The sequence below is a fragment of the Vombatus ursinus genome, unplaced genomic scaffold (genome assembly GCF_900497805.2).
Source record: "Vombatus ursinus unplaced genomic scaffold, bare-nosed wombat genome assembly UNPS02014794.1, whole genome shotgun sequence".
NCBI lineage: Eukaryota > Metazoa > Chordata > Mammalia > Diprotodontia > Vombatidae > Vombatus > Vombatus ursinus.
Window position 1 is genome coordinate 30,401,697 of NW_020954572.1, and position 24,396 is coordinate 30,426,092.

General features: G+C 36.7%; 1 protein-coding gene across 1 annotated transcript in view; it reads left to right on the forward strand.

Moving 5' to 3' along the window:
- RYR3 (ryanodine receptor 3) overlaps positions 1–24,396 on the forward strand; it is a 579,223-nt gene that overhangs the window by 388,664 nt on the left and 166,163 nt on the right. The window contains exons 48-51 of the mRNA XM_027869916.1: positions 13,800–14,020; positions 19,951–20,041; positions 22,705–22,845; positions 23,922–24,085. Of these exons, the coding sequence (XP_027725717.1) occupies positions 13,800–14,020; positions 19,951–20,041; positions 22,705–22,845; positions 23,922–24,085 (617 nt within the window). The remainder of the gene's footprint in view (positions 1–13,799; positions 14,021–19,950; positions 20,042–22,704; positions 22,846–23,921; positions 24,086–24,396) is intronic.

Consider the following 24,396-nt stretch of genomic DNA (forward strand, 5'->3'; position numbering starts at 1 on the left):
TACCGAAAGTCACATAGTTAGTATCTGAGGCAAGATTTGAACCCAAGGATCCAAGTCCAGCATCCTATCCACTATGCCATGTTTCCTTTTTCTGACAGTTCCTAGGTATGTATGTAATCCTGGGCAAATCATTTATCCTCTCAGAACCTTAATTGTCTTGTCTATAAAATGGGGAGAGTGATGCTTATACTGCTTGCCTCATAGGCTTGTGGTGATTGATGTGCTTTGTAAACTTTAAATCAGTACATAAATATGAATTATTATTAGTTATTTACCAAAGACCTCAATAATTCAAGTTCTTTAAACATGTTCTCTGAAATGTACCTCCTTGCCTAGCATCAGAACAATCATGTATAAGAATTTAAACACAGTTTGAGACATTAGTGGCTTTCAATACCTTTAACACTTTTCTTTATTCAGTCAGGCTCATTTCAGAAGTATGTACCTTTAAGTCATTTATACTCCTTGAAAATTGGTTTCAACACTTGTAAATTTAACTAGCGGGATACAGTTCTGCTTCCAATGTGCACCACTACCTGAAGAGCTACTTTGATTGATTGATTTGTCTCTCATAATTATGAAAATTGCTAATTATAACTTCAGCAATGCTTTAGGGAAAAAGATTATCAAGTTGAGAGCCCCCCAGTAAGTCAGAAAAGAGTTGAAACCACATTAGAAAATTAATAGCCTTACAGCTGGAAATCTTTTAAAATGCTGAAGTTACTGTGTTAGGCTGATTAGTGCACCAAATGGGATGGGTGCCAAGGACTTGGGAATGCAAAGATCTACTTTCTGAGACTGATTATAAATGCTTACTACAAAGCATCCATATGGGATTCAGTGGCTTTACATTCTTAGGTGCTTTGCCACTAATTGCCTCTGTGCCTCTAAGAAAGTCATTTTCCTGCTTTGCCTCAATTTTTCTATCTGAGAAATGAGGTGAGTGAAGGTCAATCACATCAAAAGATTGCCAGAAGGAAAGACCAAGGAACTAGGCAAGCCCCTTCAGTACTTAGTAAGTCTGTCAGAGGTGAAGTAAAAAGTAAGACTGAAAATAGAATGGAAAGGACTTTGACAAGAGAAATAATATAGAAGATATATCTATTCATGTTCTTCTTCCTCAAGAGTCATTTATACTGATATATAGACAGAGAGATAGATATACATATATATGTATATATATATATACATATATATGTGTATATATATATATATACACATATATATATTTTTTTTTTACTAAACCAGTTTTTATTGTTGTAGGAAGCTCCCTGTGAGAAACCTCATGTACTAACTCAGATGGAGAGATATGCCCTAACACATAATCTTTTTTTAACATTTTTTTTAATATTTAGTTTTCAGCATTCGCTTTTATAAGAGTTTGAGTTCTAAATTTCTCCTCCTCCCCAAGAGGGCATGCAATCTGATATAGGCTATACATGTGATCATATTAAACATATTTTCATGTTGTGAAAGAAGAATCAGAACAAAAGGAAAAAACCATAAGAAAGAAAAAACAAAAAACAACCAAAAAAAAAAAGAAAAAGAGAGAAAACAGTATGCTTCAGTCTGCATTGAGACTCCATAGTTCTTTCTCTGGATGTGGATAGCATTTTCCATAGTGAGTTTTTTGGAATTGTCTTAGATCCATTGCATTGCTCAGAAGAGCTAAGTCTAACAAAGTCAGTCATCACACAATGTTGCTGTTACTGTGTACAGTGCCTAACACATAATTGTAGAGAGTTTCCTAAAGCACTGAGACTAAGTGACTTCCCCAAGGTCGCACAGCCATTATGTTAAAGGGGGAAGGCCTTTCTGACACTGAGCTGCTTTGCGTTTTTGGCGCTGTCTGGTTTCAGCTCCACAGAACAAACTATATCTCTCAAAATAAGCTCATCAATTCTAAACTCCCCACCATGTGGCTAACTCAGTCTGTATTTGAACTACCTCCCTCAGCCTCTTCTCCCCTTTGAATGGTGAGCTGGAGGAGAGGAGTACCAGACTCCTTCAATGCCTTCCTTTATCAAGGGCAGGAGCTAGACTCAGTTTACTCCACTTTGCATCTGCTGTCCTGTGTAGTTTCAGTTCAAAGTACAAGATGCCCCTGTGCCAGGTACATCTTGGTGTTCCTTGCCCTCCTCCCTTACTCGCCTTTCCTAACTCCTTGTGTTGTCTCCCCCTTTAGACTCTAAGCTACTTGAGGACAGGTCGTGTCTTTTTTTATTGTATCCCTAGCACTTAGCACCTAACACATAATAGGAACTTAGTAAATATTTATTGGATTACATTGAGCCTCTTTTTCCATTCATTATGCCATGTTGCCACACACTTTTCTCCATATTAGGTATTAATAATTTGTTGTATTGAATTATTTTTCCTGTGCACCAAATGAAAACAAGTTTTCCACAAAGGTCCTATGTTACCTATTGACAGACTATGAGGATCAGCTCATTACTACAGGGTTGATTATCAGGGTAAATCTTTCGGGCAGTGAAACTAAATGGGCAAACATGTGAAACAATCCTTTCTCATGTCTACAATGACAGTAGCTAAATGATAGGGAAGAAAGCTGATAATGACAGCTTTTACTCCACAAGAATTAATTTATCTATTGGCATTCTTAATGTTCAATGTTTGTTTAAAAACTGAGTTGACATGTCCATACTGATATCCTCACTACAAATAAAAACCAAAAGACATGTAGAAGTTTTAACTAAATAGAAGAAAATAGCTCGTGAGTTCTCTTCAGGTCAGTAAAGATGGTGGGAGAGTTTGTTTCATTGTTCAGCAAAGGGACAAAAAAAACCCATTTCATGGATGATTTGATCATCTCATCTTATAGTATACACAGTAGTATATATGACCAGATCATTATGAAGATGATTCCAGCTCAGGTACCAACATGGGTTGTAGAGAATAAAGAAGAGAAATTATTTGGAAAAACTTTAAACTATTCCTCAAAATAAATTAACATGTATCTTGAAATTTGCTAATTTAAATTTAAAAAATGAACTCAGAGGAAAAGGATGAAAAACTCATTTAGAAAATATTATTCCAGACAAAGAGACTGAAGAAGACAAAGACTCTTCAAGAAAAAAATGTTAACATATTACATATGGCAAGCAATAAATGACCTACCCGAAAAATGAACCTGACATGTCTTAACAGACAAGAAATAACTGGCTGCTCAATTTAACAGCTATTTCAAAATTGGCTGTCTACAAGTATCAGATCATTAGGGTAAATGACTAAAGTAAATGTCAAGCTGGAAGAAAAGATAAAAGATGAATATATACCACATATAATTATAATAGCTCCAACTTTACCTACAATTTAAACAAACTGTTGATTTCCAAAAATAGCTAAAAGATAAGTATTCCTTTACCATTTCTTAGATGAGTTTAATTAATATGAGTTATTATCATGGGGGGGCCAAAAGTACTGAAATAGTTCCTTATTCAAAAGATTCTTCATCTCCTTGTCAAGTAAATAGATGTGAAAGACAAGGGAAGCACTGTTTTAGAGTAAAAGCACACTGGCAAAGCATCACTATGAAAGAGATAGAGAACAACTGTTTTCCCAAAAGGTATTCCACTTTAAAAATTCTTTTTTTTTGTATTTTTTTAAATTTTTTTTGATTTATCAATAATCACTTCCATATACTTTGGAGTTTAAAATTGTTCTCCCCCTTCCTCCCTACCACCCTCCCCAAGATGGTGCACAGTTTGATATAGCCTATACATTTACATTCATATTAAACATATTTTCACATTAGTGATGTTGTAAATAGAAATTAAAATCAATAGGAGGAACCATCAGAAAGAGGAAGCAAAACTCAACAGAAGAGAAAAAAAATAACAATTCGGCTTCCATAGTTCTTTCTTTGGGTGTGGATAGCATTTTCCATCACAAGGCCTCTGGAGATGTCTTAGATCCTTGTATTGCCAGAAGGGTTAAGTTTATCAATATTAGTTATCACACAACGTGGCTGTTATTGTGTACAAAGTTCTCTTGGTTCTGCTCACTTCACTCGGCATCAGACCATACAAGTCTTTCCATGTTTTCCTGAAGTCAGCCTGTTCATCATTTCTTACAGCACAATAGTATTCCATCACATTCATATACCACAACTTGCTCAGCCATTCCCCAATTGATGGGCATCCTCTCAGTTTCCAATTCTTTGCCACCACAGAAAGAGCTGCTATGAATATTTTTGTACATGTGGGTCCTTTTCCCATTTGTCTTATCTCTCTGGGATGTAGCCCTAGAAGTGCTATTGCTGGGTCAAAGGGTATGCACATTTTTATAGCCCTTTGGGCATAGTTCCAAATTGCTCTCCAAAATGGTTGGATCATTTCACAACTCCACCAACAATGCAATAGTGTTCCAATTTTCCCACATCTTCTCCAACATTTATCATTTTCCTGTTTTGTCATGTTGGCCGTTCTGATAGGTATGATGTGGTACCTCAGAGTTGTTTTGATTTGCATTTCTCTAATCAATAGTGATTTAGAGCATTTTTTCATATTACTATAGATGGCTTTAATTTCTTCATCTGAGAACTCTCTGTTCTTATCCTTTGACCACTTATCAATTGGGGAAGGGCTTGTATTCTTATAAATTTGACTTAATTCTCTATATATTTTAGAAATGAGGCCCTTATCAGAGAGACTGGTTGTAAAACTTCTTTCCCAATTTTCTACCTTCCTTCTAATCTTACTTGCATTGGCTTTGTTTGTACAAAAACTTTTCAATTTAATGTAATCAAAATTATCTATTTTGCTTTTTGTAATGTTCTCTATCTCCTGTTTGGTCATGAATTCTTCTGTTCTCCATAGATCTGATAGGTAAACTATTCCTTGCTCTCTCAGTTTGCTTATAGTATCAGCCTTTATATCTAAATCATGTACTCATTTTGACTTTATTTTGGTATATGGTGTGAGATTTTGGTCTATGCCTAGTTTCTGCCATACTCTTTTCCAGTTTTCCCAGCAGTTTTTGTCAGAGTGAGTTCTTATTCCAGAAGCTGGGGTCTTTGGGTTTATCAAATAATAGATTACTATAGTCATTGACTACTGTGTCTTGCATACTTAACCTATTCCACTGATCCACCACTCTCTTTCTTACCCAGTACCAAGCAGTTTTGATGATTGCTGCTTTATAATACAATTTAAGATCTAGAATGGCTAGGCCACCTTCCCCTGCATTTCTTTTCATTGGTTCTCTTGATATTCTGGACCTTTTGTTCTTCCAAATGAATCTTGTTATTATTTTTTCTAACTCTATAAAATAATTTTTTGGTAGTTTGATTGTTATGGCACTGAATAAGTAAATTAGCTTAGGTAGAATTGTCATTTTTATTAGCTCGACCAACCCATGAGCCACTGATGTTTTTCCAGTTATTTAGATCTGATTTTATTTGCATGAAAAGTGTTTTGTAAGAGTTCCTGGGTTTGTTTCAGGAGGTAGACTCCTAAATATTTTATAATGTCTACAGTAAGTTTAAATGGAATTTCTCTTTCTATCTCTTACTGTTGGGCTTTGTTGGTAATATATAGAAATGCCTATGATTTATGTGGGTTTATTTTATAGCCTGCAACTTTGCTGAAGTTGTTTATTATTTCAAGTAGTTTTTTACTTGATTCTCTGGGATTCTCTAAGTATAACATCATGTCATCTGCAAAGAATGATAGCTTTGTTTCTTCTTTGCCTATTCTAATGCCTTCAACGTCTTTTTCTTCTCTTATTGCTAAAGCTAATGTTTCCAGTACGATGTTGAATAACAGTAGTGATAATGGACATCCTTGTTTCACCCCCGATCTTATTGGAAACGCTTCTAGCTTGTCCCCATTACATATTATGCTTGCTGAAGGTTTTAGATAGATGCTGTTTATTATTTTAAGGAAGACTCCATTTATGCCTATGCTCTCTAGTGTTTTTAATAGGAATGGGTGTTGTATTTTGTCAAAAGCTTTTTGTGCATCTATTGAGATGATCATGTGGTTTCTGTTAGCTTTGGTGTTGATATGATGGATTATGCTGATAGTTTTCCTTATATTGAGCTAGCCCTGCATTCCTGCTATAAATCCTTCCTGGTCATAGTGTATTATTCATGTGATAAGTTGCTGTAATCTATTTGCTAGTATTTTGTTTAAAATTTTTGCATCTATATTCATTAGAGAAATTGGTCTATAATTTTCTTTCTCTGTTTTGACTCTTCCTGGTTTAGGTGTCAGCACCATATTTGTATCATAAAAAGAATTTCGTAAGATTCCTTCTTTACCTATTTTACTAAATAGTTTATATAGTATTGGAATTAATTGTTCTTTAAATGTTTGATAGAATTCGCATGTAAATCCATCTGGTCCTGGAGATTTTTTCCTAGGGAGTTCATCAATGACTTGTTCAATTTCTTTTTCTGAGATGGGATTATTTAAGCATTTTACTTCCTCTTCTGTTAATCTGGGCAATATATATTTTTGTAAATATATATCCATTTCACTAAGATTGTCAAATTTGTTGGCATATAGTTGGGCAAAATAATTCCTAATTGTTGTTTTAATTTCCTCTTCCTTGGTGGTAGTTCCACTCTTTTCATTCTTGATACTAGTAATTTGGTTTTGTTCTTTCTTTTTTTTAATTAGATTAACCGAAGGTTTATCTATTTTATTGGTTTTTTCATAAAACCAGCTCTTAGTTTTATTTATTAGTTCAATAGTTTTCTTAATTTCAATTTTATTAATTTTTCCTTTGGTTTTCAAAATTTCTAATTTGGTGTTTAATTGAGGATTTTTAATTTGTTCTTTTTCTAGTTTTTTTAGTTGTATGCCCAATTGATTGATCTCCTCTTTTTCTGTTTTATTTATGTAAGCATTTAGAGATATAAAACTTCCCCTAAGAACTGCTTTTGCTGCATCCCACAAGTTTTGGTATGTTGTGTCATCATTGTCATTCTCTTGAATGAAATTATTGATTGTTTCTATGATTTGTTGTTTGATCCAATCATTTTTTAGGATTAGATTATTTAGTTTCCAATTATTTTTTAGTCTATCTTTCCATGGCCCTTTATTACATATAATTTTTATTGTACCATGATCTGAAAAGGATGCATTTACTATTTCTGCCTTTCTGCATTGGATTGTGAGGTTTTTATGCCCTAGTACATGGTCAATTTTTGTGTATGTGCCATGTACTGCCAAGAAAAAAGTATATTCCTTTCTGTCCCCATTCAGTTTTCTCCACAGGTCTATCACACCTAACTTTTGTAATGTTCTATTCACCTCCTTAATTTCTTTCTTGTTTATTTTGTGGTTAGATTTATCTAGTTCAGAGAGGGGGAGGTTGAGGTCCCCTACTAGTATAGTTTTGCTCTCTATTTCTTCCTGTAACTCCCTGAACCTCTCCTCTAAGAATCTGGATGCTATACCATTTGGTGCATATATGTTTAGTAATGATATTATTTCACTTTCTGTGGTGCCTTTTAGCAGGATGTAGTTTCCTTCCTTATCTCTTTTGATAAGATCTATTTTTGGTTTTGCTTTGTCTGAGATCAGGATTGTTACCCCTGCTTTTTTTACTTTTTACTTCAGCTAAAGCATAATATATTTTGCTCCAGCCTTTTACCTTTACCCTGTATGTGTCACTCTTTTTCAAATGTGTTTCCTGTAAACAATATATCATAGGATTATGGTTCTTAATCCAATCTGCTATAAGCTTCCATTTTATGGGAGAGTTCATCCCATTCACATTTACAATTATGATTACTATCTGTGTCTTTTTCTCCATCCTTTTTTCCCCCATTTATGCTTTTCTTTCTCCTTTCTCCTTTCCCTCCTCACTAGTGTTTTGTTTTTGACCAGCACCTCCTACGGTCCCACCTCCCTTCTATTATCCCTTTCCCTTTTCTTCCCCTTTACACTTATTGCTTCTTCCCTCCCTTCTATCCCCCCTCCCTTCTCTTTCCCCTTTTGCCTCCTACTGCCTATAGTGCAAGTTAGATTTCTATACCTAACTGATTATGTTATTCCCTTCTTGAGCCAAATCTGATGAGAGTAAGGTTCAAACAATCTCATCCCTCTCTCTTCTTTACCTCAGCTCTAATAGGTTTTTTTGTCTTTTCCTGTAATGTAATTTACCCTTGTCTGCCTCCTCCTTTCTCAGTATATTTTCTTAGCTCAGACTAATTCACTTACTTGGATCCATTTACACTTGATTAAATTTTTTTTTTATCATTACATCAAAGTCAACTTATATCCACCCCCTTTATGTATACTCCTTTAACTTGATATAACAACAACACAGTTCTCAAGAGCTGCAAGCGTCATCTTCCCTTGTAGGGATGTAAACATTTTGCCCTTATTAACAACATATTGTATCTTTCTGTCCCATTTACCTTTTTATGTCTCTCTTGAATCTTGTACTTGAAGATCAAATTCTTTTTTGAGCTCTGGTCTTTTTATCAGGAACATTTGGAAGTCCCCTATTTCGTTGAGTATCCATCTTCTTCCCTGAAAAATCACGCTCATTTTCACTGGGTAGTTAATCCTTGGCTGCATTCCAAGCTCCTTTGCCTTACGGAATATCATGTTCCATGCCCTATGGTCTTTTAATGTAGAGGCTGCAAGGTCCTGTGTAATCCTGACTGTGGTTCCATGATATTTAAATTGTTTCTCTCTGGCTGCTTGCAGTAATTTCTCTTTAATCTGGTAATTTTGGAATTTAGCTATTATATTCCTTGGTGTTTTCAATTTGGGATCTCTTTCAGGCAGGGAACGATGGATTTTTTCTATAGTTATTTTACCTTCAGGTTCTAGGACTTCGGGGCAGTTTTCCTTTATGATTTCCTGAAGGATATTGTCCAGGCTCTTTTTATCATCATGACTTTCAGGTAGGCCTATAATTTTTAAATTGTCTCTCCTGGATCGATTTTCCAGGTCAGCTGTTTTACCCATGAGGTATTTTACGTTTTCATCTATTTTTTCATTTTTTTGTTTGTGTTTGACTGATTCTTGCTCTCTCATAGAAGTCATTAGTTTCCATTTGTTCAATTCTAATTTTTAACATACTGTTTTTTTCTGTTAGATTTTGTACTTTCTTCTCCAGTTGGTCAATTGTATTTTTAAGGGATTTATTTTCTTCATCGTACTTTTTTTCCAATTGGCCAATTGTGTGTTTTAGGGACTTGTTTTCTTCAGTGTACTTTTTTTCCAATTGGCCAATTGTACTTTTAAAGGACTCTTCTACCTCTTTCATTTGACTTTTAAAATCCTTCTTGAGTTCTTCTAAGAAGGCTTTTTGGGCTTAAGACCAGTTCATATTCCCTTTTGATGTTGCAGATGTGGGTTTGATGACAGTGTTGTCCTCTTCAGAATTTCTGTCTTGATTTTCACTCTTCTCATAATAAGAATCTATCCTACGTTTCTTTTTACTCATGGTGTTTCTTTATTCCCTGGCCTTTATAGAGATTAAATTGTCCTGCTGGGGAGCAGAGGGCGCTGACCCAAGCTTCTTATGTTTGGAGCCTAGGTCTTGGTCACTGGCTTTGAGAGCTGGGGCCTCTTATGTTGGCAATTGGAGGCTGTAGGTTTCTGGCAGCTTGTCTGGAGTTGGGCTGGAATCAGCAAGGCTGGGACTTTCAGGTAAATCTAGGCTGCCTGCTTTTCCTTTCCTTTAGCTTTGTTTAGCTCCTTTTAGATAAGTGCTTCCAGGTGTTTATCTGCCTGGGGCCCCTTGCATTGCTGCCTCCCTTATTTCTGTTGAGGTACCGGGAGACTTCTTTGCTGTAGAATGCTGAGGCACCTGGTGGTTTTCTGAGCTGGTTTCCACCAGTTACCCCACCCTCACTGATGCGCTCGAAGGTACAGCTGTTGGCGTTTGCCTGCCCGACCACCTGGTCTTTGTGATCTCCTCCTGGTTGGCAGTTGGAGGCTGTAGGGTTCTGATAGCTTACCTGGGGTTGCGCTGGAATCAACAAGGCTGTAACTTTTTGGCACCTCTAGGTTGCTTTCTTCAGCTCCTTTCATATGAATGCTGCTGGATGCTTATCCACCTGGGGCCCTTTGTAGTGCTGCTTCCCTTATTTTTGCTGAGGCACTGGGAGACCCATTTGCTGTAGAATGCCAAGGCACCAGAATCTCCTCCTGCTGTGTTAAACTGGGTCTTTCCACTAGCTGGCTAGGCGACTCCTGTTTCATACTGCTCCCCTTCCCCCAGGGTAAGAGGGGCCTTTCCTGTTAATCCCTCTAGCTACCTGGGCTACTGCACTGCTGTACCCCGTCTTTCTTCTGGTTCAGCTGTTCCAGGGTTTTTTCTGGGGTGATATTTTCTGGGTTTTCAGAGGTTGATATGGGAGGGTGAGAGCGACTACCTTTTTACTCCGCCATCTTGGCTCCCGGAAGCGGAAGCCCTTCTCCACTTTAAAAATTCTTAAATTACTTTGGTTCTTAAATTCTTTTAAAAATTCTTAAGATATTTTTTAAATTCTTTAAAAAATTTAAAATTAAAAAAATTGTTCCTGTTCCCCGTACCACCTCAGCCAATTTAAAATGGGACCTTGATTCCACTGTCCCACACTTGAATAATGGAAATTTATCCTGGTTATGGAATTTCTTTCTTGACTTGTGTTATTGTTGTTCTATTTATATAAGTATAACTTTGCCTTGTTGACCAGGAGAGCTTGTATGTCCATTAGCATCCAATTGTGTAGTGCAAGAGAAAGATTAGATTTCACTTTAGACTATATAGAAATAAGTATAGGGATGTGTGATCCAAGGGTAAAGTGTGTAAGACCATCAGGTATACCCACATATCTTGCCTATCACACAATCCTGCATGTTCTAGAATGATCAATGTGTATCACTTATATTGTAATATGTCTGCTTATTCTGAAGTGATCTAGACTGGTAAATGTATTATGAAATAACTTATCCATATGTATCTGAGGATCTGTCTGTGATGATAGATGGAGATAAATTAGTCCATTGTATAAAAAAAGGAAGCCATCCTGACTGTGTGAGGCCCTTGCAAGGATAGATCCTTACCTGCCAACATCTTGTAGCCTTTGTATCCCCAGAATAGGAGTGGAGCCCTTGGGAGGGACTACAGCCACATAATTTGTTTACTTTAGGTTGTGAGGGCAGAGACTGACTTTTACCTCTTTTTGTATTCCCAGCACTTAGCACAGTGCCTGGTCCATAGTAGGTGCTTAATAACTGTTTATTGGCTGACTGAGACCTACAACTCCTCCTTCCCTTTTACCATTTGCAGTTTGAATGTTGCTAAGTAAGTAAAAGCAATTTTATTGTATCATATGTTGCATGGACCTTTCTTTGTCAGGAATAATCTAGCAATATCAGACCAAAGGATTCATGAAGTAAGTTTATTTATAATTTGATCACCCATACTAGCAAAACAAATTGAAAGGAGAATTCATATTTCCTAGATTATAACATGCTTCTCCTTGGAGAACCCATTTATTTAGTTCTTCATTGTAGCTGTCTTAGGTAGACATTATAGATGAGTGATGAAATAGGCCAAGTTCAAAGTGCTTTCAGTGATCTAAATTAGTCCTTAAGGACAAAGTCAATATCTTTAACACTAATGTTCTTTTGGCGATGCTATTGAGCCATAAATAATGGTACATTATGATATAAGAATAATCAAAATTACAAATGATCCAAGGGGCAATTGATATGTGTATAATGAGTGTCAGATTGTGTCATGTTACCAATAATATGTACAAGTATACAAGAAGTAGCATTAAGGACATAGGTGATCAGAATGAGAAGCAATAGGATCACTTGAGTGCAACATTGGTACCCTAAAGATATGCTTAAAGTAGAGGAAGCTGTCAAGCACATTAGATAGATACAAAAAGGACTAGAATCGATCAACAAGCATTTATGAAGTACCTACTGTGTTCCAAGCACTATGCTAAAGGCTGGGGGTCACAATAAAGAGGAAACAAACCCAGTCCTTAGGGAGCTTAATTTGGGGGAAACCACCATTACTTATATAAATACACAAAACTAAAAATGGGGAGTTAAGGCCACTAGCAACTTGGCAGATGGGAGGATTGGAAGGATTGAGAAAGGCTTCATGTTATGATAGATAAGCTGTTTTAAAGAAAGCAAAGGATTCTAAGAGGCAGAGTTTAAGAGGAAATTTCAGTCATGGAAATAGGAGATGTAGTATCATGTAAAGAACAGCAAGAAAATTTGGCTAGACCATAGAGTGCAGAAAGGGGAATAATGACTAAAAAGGCAAGAAATGTAGGTTGGGGCTAGTTGTGAATGACTTTAAAAGCCAAAAAGAAAAGCTTGTATTTTATCCTGGAATCAACAGTAGGAAACTCTTAGAGTTTGCTGAGTTGGAGTTTGATGTACGACTTGAGTTTTAGGAAAATCACTTTCATAGCTGTGTGAAGGATAGACTGAAGTGGGGAATGAATTGAAACAGTATTAGGATCCATTAATATCTAAGATTTATTATGAGGATATTGCAGCATTTCTGGCAAAAAAATGATGAGGTCTTGAACTAGGGTGATGGCTATGTGAGAAGAGAGAAAACAACAGATGATGAGAAATGTTATGGAGGAAGACATGAATCACATAGGATAGGACATGTGAAAATTGCAGTTTGCACTAGTGAAAGGAATACTCACACCAGTGCAATCGTACAAGTATGTAAGTAAAGTCATACTTACATGTTTTATTGAGGTGAGTTCCTGCACATCTTCCCAAGGTACAAAGATTTTTAATATGGGCCCAATAATGGACTATGTGTTTGTCATCTGAGGATCTGTCTGGCTCAGTGGGGAAAGGCTCATCATGAGAATGTTGGCCAACAGGTGATACCATTCATGGTTCCAAAGAACTGATTATGATAAATAGATAGATTATCCATTACGGAGAAATGACAAATTTAGTATGCAGAATGAGGCATATTTATATTTATACAATTATTGAAGGAATTGGTTTTGTTTGACTGCACATGTGTTATAAAAATTTATTTTTATTTTTTCTTCAGTTGTATAGAGGGTGGGAGGGAGAAAAAATAGATTTTTGTTCATTAAAAAGGTGAGGAGATGCTACAAATGTGAAATATTGTTTGCATTTTCAGATAAAATCACTGTTATTAGTCTACTTAACTGCTTTTCTTTGTTAAAAGAGCTCTTACAAAATGGGAATGATCTATAAACATATATGTAATGTAGAAACAAAACACGTCAATAAATCTTTTTAAAAATGCATGAAGAATGGAGGGGTTGGGATTTGTATTAGTGGAGGACATACCCGTATTGGTGAAATCAAGAATCTTTCAAACTTTCAAAGTTAAATATATACAAAAATAAAGTTCTCTTACTGATTTCAATAAGGCGGTTATGGTTCATCTCATAATTATATATATATATATATATATAGATAGATGTAGATATATATATAGATAGATAGATAGATATAGATATAGATATTTAGTAGAACTCAGAGTGAAGAAGGCAGCCTAACAGTTTTTGCCTCTGAGTTAATTCACTAACAAACAGCCTTTTGTTTGGTTGCCCTTTGGTCTTCATTTTTTATTTTTTGTTTTGTTTTGTTTTTTACTTTTAACTTAATTTGTTTCATTTTACATGCAAAATAGTACCTCTAGTGACAAAGTGAACAATCATACTCCCTGTGGCTTTATATTCTGTGAAGCACAAAAATGTGTAAGACATGCCTAAGACATAGGATCATATGGTGAGTGTTATGCCTTGAGTGTTCCAGATAAGATTTATCATTATCTCTTTCTCTTTTCCCTAGGTGTCTTTGAGTACCACAGAGGTGGCACTTGCACTGAATAGATATCTGTGTTCTGCTGTGCTCCCTCTCCTCACAAGGCATGCTCCTCTGTTTGCTGGGACAGAGCATTACACTTCTCTGGTTGATTCCACACTTCAGACTATCTATAGACTCTCCAAGGGACGCGCCCTTACCAAAGCGCAGAGAGATACCATAGAAGAATGCCTGCTCTCTATCTGCAAGTAAGTAAAGTCCTCATGTATTTCTCATTAGTATTTATTCATTTGAATTCAATTGCACAGAAGTATGCACATAAATAAAATTGTACATTTGAGAACCTGAAGTCTGGGGCATCTTTCTATAAATTTGATCCTCAGCTGTATACTTTCTTCAGAAACCCTCTTTACCTCATCCCCTATTCATTTTGCCTCTCTAATCAATTGCCTCCCGTCACTTCATTCCTCTGATTATTTATTATCTGACTATCACAGGATGGTAGCCAGTGCTTACGAAAGTATTGAGGATAAGGTACCTAAGACTCCATATTATATAAGATGAACAGTCAGACTACCACCTCCTCAGCCAACACAAGATTTTTCATTGCTTGGAGTGACTTGGATGTTAGTAAGATTAATACTATCTGAGGTACTTGAAGATCCCAAACTATGGGGGTAAGCTCCTCTGCAATTCATTTGAATTCAGCAGATACATATCAAGTTATTGTCATATTATAGGGGCTACAGCTACAAAGATGAAATGATACAACCTCTGCCCTTAGGGATTGGCTGACAGTCTAGCAGGGGAAATGACACAAATTTCTTCAGTACTTTGGTGCAAAATCATGAAATCTGAGATAATGTTGGTATGAGTTTCCCCCTCTACTAATCAATCAATATTTATTAAGTACCTAATATATGCCAGGCACTGTGCTAAACACTGATGATAGAAAAAAAAGGCAAAAGATAATCTCTGTCCCCAGGGAGCTTACAGTCTAATGGGGAAAACAGCAAACAAATATGTACAAATAAGCCATATAGAATTAATAGGAAGTAATTAGCAGAGAGAAGACAATTAAGAGGAGTTAGGGAAGGCTTCTTGTAGAAGGTGGGATTTTAGTTGGGACTTAAAGAAAGTCAGAGAGATCAATAATTGGAGCGGAGGCAGGAAAGCATTCCAGACATAGAGGAAAGCAAAAGAAAATGCCCAGAGTCAAGAAATAGTGTGTCTTGTTCATGTAACACACAGGGGGACAGTTTCATTGGATCAAAGAGTATCTGGGGGGGACATAAGGTATAAGAAGACTGTAAAGGTAGGAGGGAGCTAGTTTATAAATGGCTTTGAATGCCAAAGAGGGCATTTTGTATTTGATCTTGGAGGCAATAGGAAGCCACTGGAGTTTATGGAGGCCAGGGCAAGACAAGGCGGGGTTGTGTGTGACATGATTTGACCTACACTTTAGGAAAATTGTGGCTGAATGGAGGATGGATTAGAGTTGAGGGGGCAAGGCAGGAGATTTGTTACAGATATTACTGAAGGTTTTTGAACAGAGAAGTGATGGAATCATAGATTTCACAAACCAGCAGTGTGAAGGATACATTAGAAAGAAGAGAAACTACAACGGATTGAAGTGCAGGAAGATGTGAAGAATTTAAGGCAAGAGAACAGCAACTTGAGAACATAACAATATTAAAGGATTTTTTTTTTTTAGTGTAGAGAAAGCATATCTGTAGGGGGAAGGAGTGGGACCAATAGAAAGAGAAAGATTGAAAATGTGCAAGGGGTTGAGGGGGATGGAGCCAAGATGGCAGAGTAAAAGCAGTGACTTGTTTGAGTTCTCCCCCAAACCCCTCCAAATACCTAAAAAAATGATTCTAAACAAATTCTAGAGCAGCAGAACCCACAAAAAGACAGAGTGAAACAAATTTCCAGCCCATGACAACCTGGATGGTTGATAGGAAAGGTCTGTTGCTCCGGGATGGTGGAGGAGCACAGTTTAACATGGGTCACACAGGCAAAGACCAGGACCAGAGAAAACCAGAACAGGCCTCAGGGGACTGAATCACAGGAAGTTGTGGTGGTTTCCAAACTTCACGACCCACGAACATTAAAGACAACGTAGAAGGTCAGTAGGAAAGGTCTGTCAGACCTGGGTGAGAAAGAAGCAGAGTCTGGCCCCAGCCCTAGCACAGCCCTGGGGTGCCTGCTGATTCCAGAGCTCTTTGCCCATAGACAGTGGGGGGAATCAAGCAGCTGATCAGAGTGGGATTGTAGGAATCTCTTTGCTGATGCTGAGGCAGGATTCTCTTACTTTGCCCATGTTTGGATCTGAGTCACAGTTCTGGGTGGTGATCTTGAGGTGAGGAGGAGCACTGGCATGGTGGAGCTTGTGGCGGTAGTAGAGATGGAATCCTCCTCACAGTTCCAAGGCAGAAAAGAGTACTTGTGCTCACTCATAGACCAGAGCACAGGCCAGGAAAGGAGTAAACACCTTGCCTTTGATCATACCACCTTGGAAGAACTGAAAGTCTACAGGTCCCTAGAAGTATCTTTGAAAACAGTTGCACAAAACCCCTGAAGCTTGGGATAGTACATTCTCCACACTGGAAGCAGACCCCTACTTTAACAAAGAGTTTAAAAGTTAAGTAACTGGCTGGGAACATGAGCAAACAGAGGCAAAAAAGTCAGACTGTAGAATCTTACTTTGGTGACAAAGAAGATCAGAACATCCAACCAGAAGACAACAAAGCCAAAGCTCCCACATCGAAAACCTACAAGAAAAATGTGACTTGGTCTCAGGCCATGGAAGAGCTCAAAAAGGGTTTTGAAAATCAGGTGAGAGAAGTAGAGGGAAAATTGGGAAGAGAAATGAAAGTGATGCAAGAAAATCATGAAAAATGAGTCTGCAGCTTGCTAAAGGAGAACCCAAAAAATGCTGAAGAAAATAACACCTTAAAAAATAGGCTTACCCAAATGGCAAAAGAGGTCCAAAAAGCCAATAAGGAGAAGAATGCCTTAAAAAGCAGAATTGGCCAAATGGAAAAGGAGGTCTAAAAGCTAACTGAAGAAAATAAATTCTTAAGAATTAGAATGGAGCAAATGAAGGCTATGAGAAATCAAGACATTATAAAACAAAACCAAAAGAGTGAAAAAATAGAAGACAATGTGAAATATATCATTTGGAAAACAACTGACCTGGAAAATAGATCCAGGAGAGAGAATTTAAAAATTATTTGACTAACTGAAAACCATGATAAAAAACAAAAAAGCCTAGACATCATCTTTCAAGAAATTATCAAAGAAAACTGCCCTGGTATTCTGGAACCAGAGGGTGAAATAGAAATTGAAAGAATCCACTGATCACCTCCTGAAAGAGATTCCAAAAGGAAAACTCCTAGGAATATTGTAGCCAAATTCCAGGGTTCCCAGGTCAGGGAGAAAATATTGCAAGCAGCCAAAAAGAAACAATTCAAATATTGTAGAAACACAATCAGGATAACACAAGATTTAGCAGCTTCTACATTAAGGGATCAGAGGGCTTGGAATATTATATTCCAGAGGTCAAAGGAGTTAGGATTAAAACCAAGAATCAACTACCCAGCAAAACTAAATATAGTACTTCAGGGGAAAAAATGGAAATTCAATGAAAGAGAAGACTTTCAAGCATTCTTGATTAAAATTCCAGAGCTGAATAGACAATTTGACTTTCAAATACAAGACTCAAGAGAAGCATGAAGAGGTAAACAGGAAAGAGAAATCATAAGGAACTTATTAAAGTTGAACTGTTTACAGTCTTACATGGAAAGATGATATTTGTAACTCATGAGACCTTTCTCAGTAGTAGAGTAGTTGGAGGGAATATATACATACATATATATATATATATATATATATATATCTACACACACACACACACACACATATGTATATTTATATATAGACAGAGGGCACAGGGTGAATTGAATATGAAGCGATGATATCTAAAAAATAAAATGAAGGGGTGAGAGAGGATTATACTGGAAGAAGGAGAAAGAGAGAGGTAGAATTGGGTAAATTATCTCACATAAAAGAGGCAAGAAAAAAATTTGGCATGAAAAGAGTTCCAGAGGAAGCAAAGGCAGATATTTGGTGTAAAAATAAAATTTAATTTGAAATAATTATAATACTGTCAAGGGCTGGCATTATATTTAATGGGGACAGAGACCCCATGGACAATTTTCAATATTTTAAAATAAAAAATCTTTGTACACATAAAAAATCATTTTCAGGATACATCAAAATGGGAAAAACTTTGCTGCAAGTTTCTTTGATAAGGGTCTCATATCCAAGATAGATAAGGACCTGATAGGAATGAGTTATTTCCCAATTGATAAATGGTCAAAGGTTATGAACAGTTAGTTGTCAGAGGAAAAAAATCCAACTGGGAGTTGGTAGCTAACATCACCAAAATCTTGATTGGGTAATAAATTTAGTGACCCTCAAAGGTATCTCTAAGGTTGTTGAGAAAGAACCTTAGAGATACCTAGACTAACCTACTCATTTGCACATGAGGAATATTTGAGTCCTAAAGAAGCCAATGGACTCATCCAATTAGTGGCATCACTAACGAGCTTGAGCATTTCTTGAGCATACTTTAACACATTCGTCTGTTAGATTGCATAAGTGGATTCAGTTCAACTCAAAAGTTGTGTATTAAATGTAGAATATGTGTGTCAGGCATTTTGTTAGGCCTGGAGAAGATTAAAGGTAAAAAATAACATGGGCCTGTCTTCAAGAAGTTTAAAATCTAATAAGGATTTGATATGAACACAGACAAGTATGCTGCAAGGTAAAGTGTCATCTGCCCAAAGTAGAGATGTAAATAAAATGCTCTGAGAAACTACAAAGAGGCTCAGATTCTTAAAATCTGGCCAATAGCAGAGACTCACTAGGAATCTCACTCACCCCAATCAGTGTTCTAATAAACCCTGTCTTTGGCTGAAAAAAAAAAAGAAAGAAAATGCGAAGACAGAGAGCTCAATTAGTGGGTTTGGGGGAATTTTGTGAAAAATAACTAATGAGCTCTTGAAAGGGACAAAGAAACATTAAGTTCTAGTCGTGAGAAATGTAAAATATATGGAAACGAAACTTACGTCAGACAAAATTGGAGAATAGTAATCCAAACTGTAGTATGCAAAAAAATAATAGGGTTAAATAAAGCTGGTAATGTTGGTCAGTTGAGGTTATATGACAAATTTGTAGTGGATACATAACTTTATAGTGATCACAGTTTAATGATTTTCTTTAGCTCCATTCAACAGCACTAGAATAAGAGCAAAGGTGGAAGATGGTAAGAGTAAAGAGTGGTTGAGTTTTGACAAGGCATGATTGGCAATAAGACAAGGGTGAAAAGGAATCAAGAGTGGAGGATAGTGTAGTTTTGACTTCATCAGCTAAAAGGTAAGAAGGGAGAAAGGAAGAGAGAGCAACTAGTGCAGGAATTATGGCCTAGGGGAGAATTGAGTAGTTAGCCAGGTGAAAATGTGCCCTAGACAGTCATAAGTGTGGAATGAGAGCTCAAAAGAATTGGGATTGATTATGGAGTTTGAAGTCATCCACCTAGCAGTATTGAAGCCATGGGAAAGTAGGAGAAATTCTCTAAGAAGAATATTGATAGAGAAAAGGACAGTGGATAGGGTCTTAGGTGACACTCACGTTTTGATGGTGGGAGGACAATATACCAGCAAAGAAGATGAAGTAGCAGTCAGGGAGAAAACCTGAGAGAGCAGTGTCATTGAAACTAAGAGAATTCAAGGTAGTCATCAGCATCAAATGCTACAAAAAGTTCAAGGAGAATGAGGAGTGAGAAAAGTTGTTGGATTTGACAATTAGATCATTAGTAGCCTTTAAAAAAATAATGGTTTCAGTAGAGTGCCAAGTTAGAAAGCCAAGTGATTAAATAATGAATGAGTGGGGAGCAATTAGGGGCAGAAAATGTAGACTACTCTTCATAAAAGTTTAGCACCAAAAAACAGATTCCCTTCACTTTTTTTTAAGAAGTCTATATTTTTTAAAGGTCATTTAGTATTTCCTGATGAATTTGAATATATTGAAGAACTTTTATTTTGAATCTAATAGCTTTGGGACTTCCCATAACATACCAATGACGAATTTTTTCCCTTCTTCCACACTACAGTCATTTACGGCCTTCCATGTTACAACAACTCCTGCGCCGTCTTGTTTTTGATGTACCACTCCTCAATGAGTACTATAAAATGCCGCTTAAGGTAAATATCCTTTCTAGTGATTAAATCCCAGTCTGTGCCACAGAAAATGTACAACAAAACAAACTTTTTACCATTTTCAGAAGAAAGGCAAGCATCTATGAAATTGATTTCATTCCTTTAAGTTGCTAGTTAGTGACTAAGACATTACTAGCAAAAATGAACCTCCATTCTTTAGGGTGAGGATAGCAAATATGCTAGATTTAACTACATGTTTGATTTTCTTTAAATATTTTTATTAGTTGCTAATTCCAATTCCATTAATAATTTCCTATATAAGAGATAATTCAAGGTGCTTCTGTCTTCCAAACTCACTTCTAACACTTAAACTACAGTACATTGGCTCTTTTGTATTTGATACTATATTTCACTGCATAGTCGTCGCACCCTATTTTTTTTCAGTTCACAAATTGGTTTATAACCTTTCACCGAGTAATCATTGAGTGGGATAATTCAGTTAGTCACACCACTCAAAAGGTAAACACAGCAGCAATGTATTCACCAGTGGCATATGGATATGCATTTATCTTTCTCATGTTGTAAGTCACAAGCCTAGAATTCTCAGCGCATGTGCACTGTTAGTATATTTCTGAAAGCGCAACTTGCATGGTTTGTTGAGAGTGCTGCAGTACTAACTGTATTGTCACTCAGTCTAATGAAGAACCATAGGCACAAGGGTCTACCATGAGTAAGTCACATGATATGGTAAGACTTATATCTTCCCAATTTTAACATATATTCATGAGTATTCCCAGCATCCTAATCTTGCACCGAACACAGTTTAGTAATAATTGATTTTTAATTAATACAAGCACACTTTTTAAATGCTTCACATAATGGTCACATTTCACTTTTTTGCAAAAAATTTGATGTAAAATCTGCGACACCTATGCAGTGAAATATGGTATGTTTTTTTTTTCTCTTCCTCATTTCTGAAGGCTAAGCCTTGTGTTCTTATACTTTATTTCCAGATCTTTGGGAGAAGCATAACATCTCCTATTTCACAATCACTTTTGTTGTTTTTCTTTAGTAAGCACTGAGGGCAAGAGAGTCATATCTTTTACTTTAAATATATATATTTTTTTCCTGATTAGGCAAGTCACTAAACCTCTCTTGAGTCTCAATTACCTCATCTGTAAAATGAAGTTGTTGGATTAGATAACTGTCTCTAAGAATCTAAGATCCCCTAAGATCTAAATCTAAGATCCCTCTGCTTTTCTTATAACAGCCTTTTTAGTTTTTATTATTATCATTCATCAGCAGCTAACATTTATATAGCTCTTTAATGTTTGCAAAGTATCTTGTGTATATTATCTTATTTGCTCCTTACAAATGAGGAAACTGTGTCTCATATGAGTAAAATGTCTTGCTCATGGTCATATAGCTAGCACCTTTATTTGAACCCACTTCTTAATTCTAGAATTTTATCCACTGTGCTAACTTGCCCCTCACTTAAATCATTTTTAAAAAGTGAATTGATATGAAATCAGTTTTTACCCAGTCTTACTATATGTGATAAAAACTGAGGCCCAAAGTCATTCTTCAACTTTCTGTCATGCAACAAGTTCTTAGCAGAAGAGGTAGCAGTCATACTCCGGGATTCCCTGTTGTTCGTTCAAATCACCCACTGGCTTCCCTTTTTTCCAGACTTGGGATAGGAAGTGGTAGAGGCAGGATTTAGGCCCCAGTCTTCTGATGCTAAGCCCAAAACATTTTCCACTGCAACATGAAGTGGTGGATTTCTCGTGCCTGCAGAAAGTCAAACTGAAGGCAGCATCTTAGAGTTCCCGGTGCTTCAAACCTCCCTTTGCTGTCCGACACAGGCACAGGTTCTGTCAGTTGCCTCTTTTCTTACAACACACATTCCTAAGACATTTGTAATGTCCTACTGCCCTCTCCTGGGCAGGATATGTCAGGACTACTCAGCCCTGGATCTCTTCTAACACTAGCAGGTTGTTAGATGGTTTAGGCAAAAGCAAGTTGTGGTCAGTAATAGAGGCAGGCAAGAGAAAGACCTGTAGCAGGCCTGCACAACCTGTACTGGCAGCTGCTTATGGCCCTCGGGCCACTTGTAGCATGCCAAAAGATTTCGGGCAGTCCAAGAAAATGTAGAGGAAAACATCCTTTGAAAGTAAAAGAAATATGGGCATAACCAGCCAGCAGGTTGTACAGGCCTGATCTAGACTCTTCCAAACCCCCATTACGACAATTACATAGGAACTGACACATTTATGGGATCACAAGGAGTTGGACATGCCTGAAACGACTAAACAACCACAAATCACATGTAGAGTCAGAGCTTTCAGGCCATATCATTCCCACCCCTGATGGGTCAGTAGTTTCAAACAGTAGAGATTTCTCTACTCTTTGGAGTAAAATGAAGAAATTCACCCCACTTTTTTCACTTGTTACTTAGACAAAAAGTATGTTAGGAGGATCATGAGTTAAGCAAATTCAACCAAGTCCACAGCTGGTTAAAATATGAAAGATATCTTTTTCTTACACTGTTTGAAGGTCTTTCTGCTGTTCTTTTTATTACATATCTTTAGTACTCTTCTCATCATCTTGACTTGCTATTTTTGCACGGTAATTTTGTGTGTATTATAAAACATTGGCGAATTTTCTTTGCTTCAGCCTGACAGTACTCTTTTGTTTCATCTTCCTAGCTTTTGACAAATCATTATGAACAGTGTTGGAAGTATTACTGCCTCCCTTCAGGATGGGGGGGCTATGGCTTGGCAGTGGAAGAAGAGTTGCATTTGACAGAGAAGCTCTTCTGGGGGATTTTTGACTCTCTCTCTCATAAGGTAATGACTATGTCATTAAAGGAGGTAAGGGACACAATGATCCAAGAAATTAGTGAGGAAGAAGACAAACAAGGGTTCCTAAACTTTGTCTTTGTTTTCAGTGCTTTGACCAAATACATATTCATTTTTTTTTGCTGAGGCTATAACCCTTCATTGGTAAATTATTTTTCCCCTCACATACAAAATACACATTAGAAGTCATCAGAGGGGTATATTAACCCAACTGGCTGCTATTGCTTCCTTTGCCCCCTCCTTTTTTTTGTTGGACTATATATGCCATAGCTCAGCTACCCTACAAGAATGACAGCTTGCATTTTTATAGCATTTTAATGTTTGCAAATCCTCTTGCTCACAACAGACGTTGGGAGGTAGGCATCATTATGTTATTATCCCAATTTTACAAATGAAAAAAACTATTTCCCTGAGAGGCTAAGTGACACAACTAGTAAGTGTCTGAGGTAAGATTTGAGCCCAGATCTAACTCCCATGTCCAGTATCTCTCAAAATTGATATGCTTTGATAAACTATTTCACCTCTACCTGTTCAGTTTTACTCCTTTGTGTAGTCCTTGTTAATAAGCCCTTATTTTATTCAAAGCAGAAATGAAAACGGTCCTCTAATAATCTCTTTTCTGCTTAGAGAGAATTTTAGGTTTGCAGATTTTGCCAATAATTTATGTAATTCCTCAGTCTTAGGGGACCAAGCTCATTGAGACAGACCTCAAGTTTACAAACTTTGCTGTTCTCCTCTGCCCCTTTTCTTTGTGAGTCTTGATATCCCCATCCTCAGGAGAATAAAACTGGGTGTTCCTAGTTTTCCTTGATAAAACCTGGAGCTTAATTATAGTTTGTCTAATACCTCCCCTCCCTTTAGCATTTTTTGGCCATCTGAGCTTCATGTCTTCATCGTAATTATTAGGGAGCAGATGACCACCCCTTTCTTTTTCTGGAAAATAAATGAACTTGGTTATTATTCTTATTTCTTCTGATGCTTCTGCATTATGGCTGTGATTCACTTACTAACATGTTATGTGTTTTTTAAATTAGATTTCCAACTAGTTCCTATTTTTCCCACAGAAATATGACACAGATCTCTTCCGAATGGCCTTACCTTGTCTCAGTGCAATAGCTGGGGCCTTGCCACCTGATTATTTAGACACCAGAATCACAGCCACATTGGAAAAGCAGACCTCAGTGGATGCAGAAGGAAACTTTGACCCCAAACCTATCAATACCATCAAGTGAGTCCAAAATACTTTGTAAATTAATGTTTTTGTCACATAGCTGTTTTTTCCCAAAGATACTAGCTTGTCAAGATTTGGCTTGTCTTTCTGGCTAGTACCTGTCCTTGCAATCCTAAGTAATCTAAGTCATTTTTCCAGGGCACCATATTTTTTATGTTATTTTAAAATATAATTAATTTATATCTGATCATGTACTACATTATCACTCTTTGGTTTTTGTTCATGATAAAATAGAGATGAGTTCTTTCTACTGAATAAATATAGCTTAAAGCCCTAAGTCAATTTCCCTGATAAATGATGCAATTAGT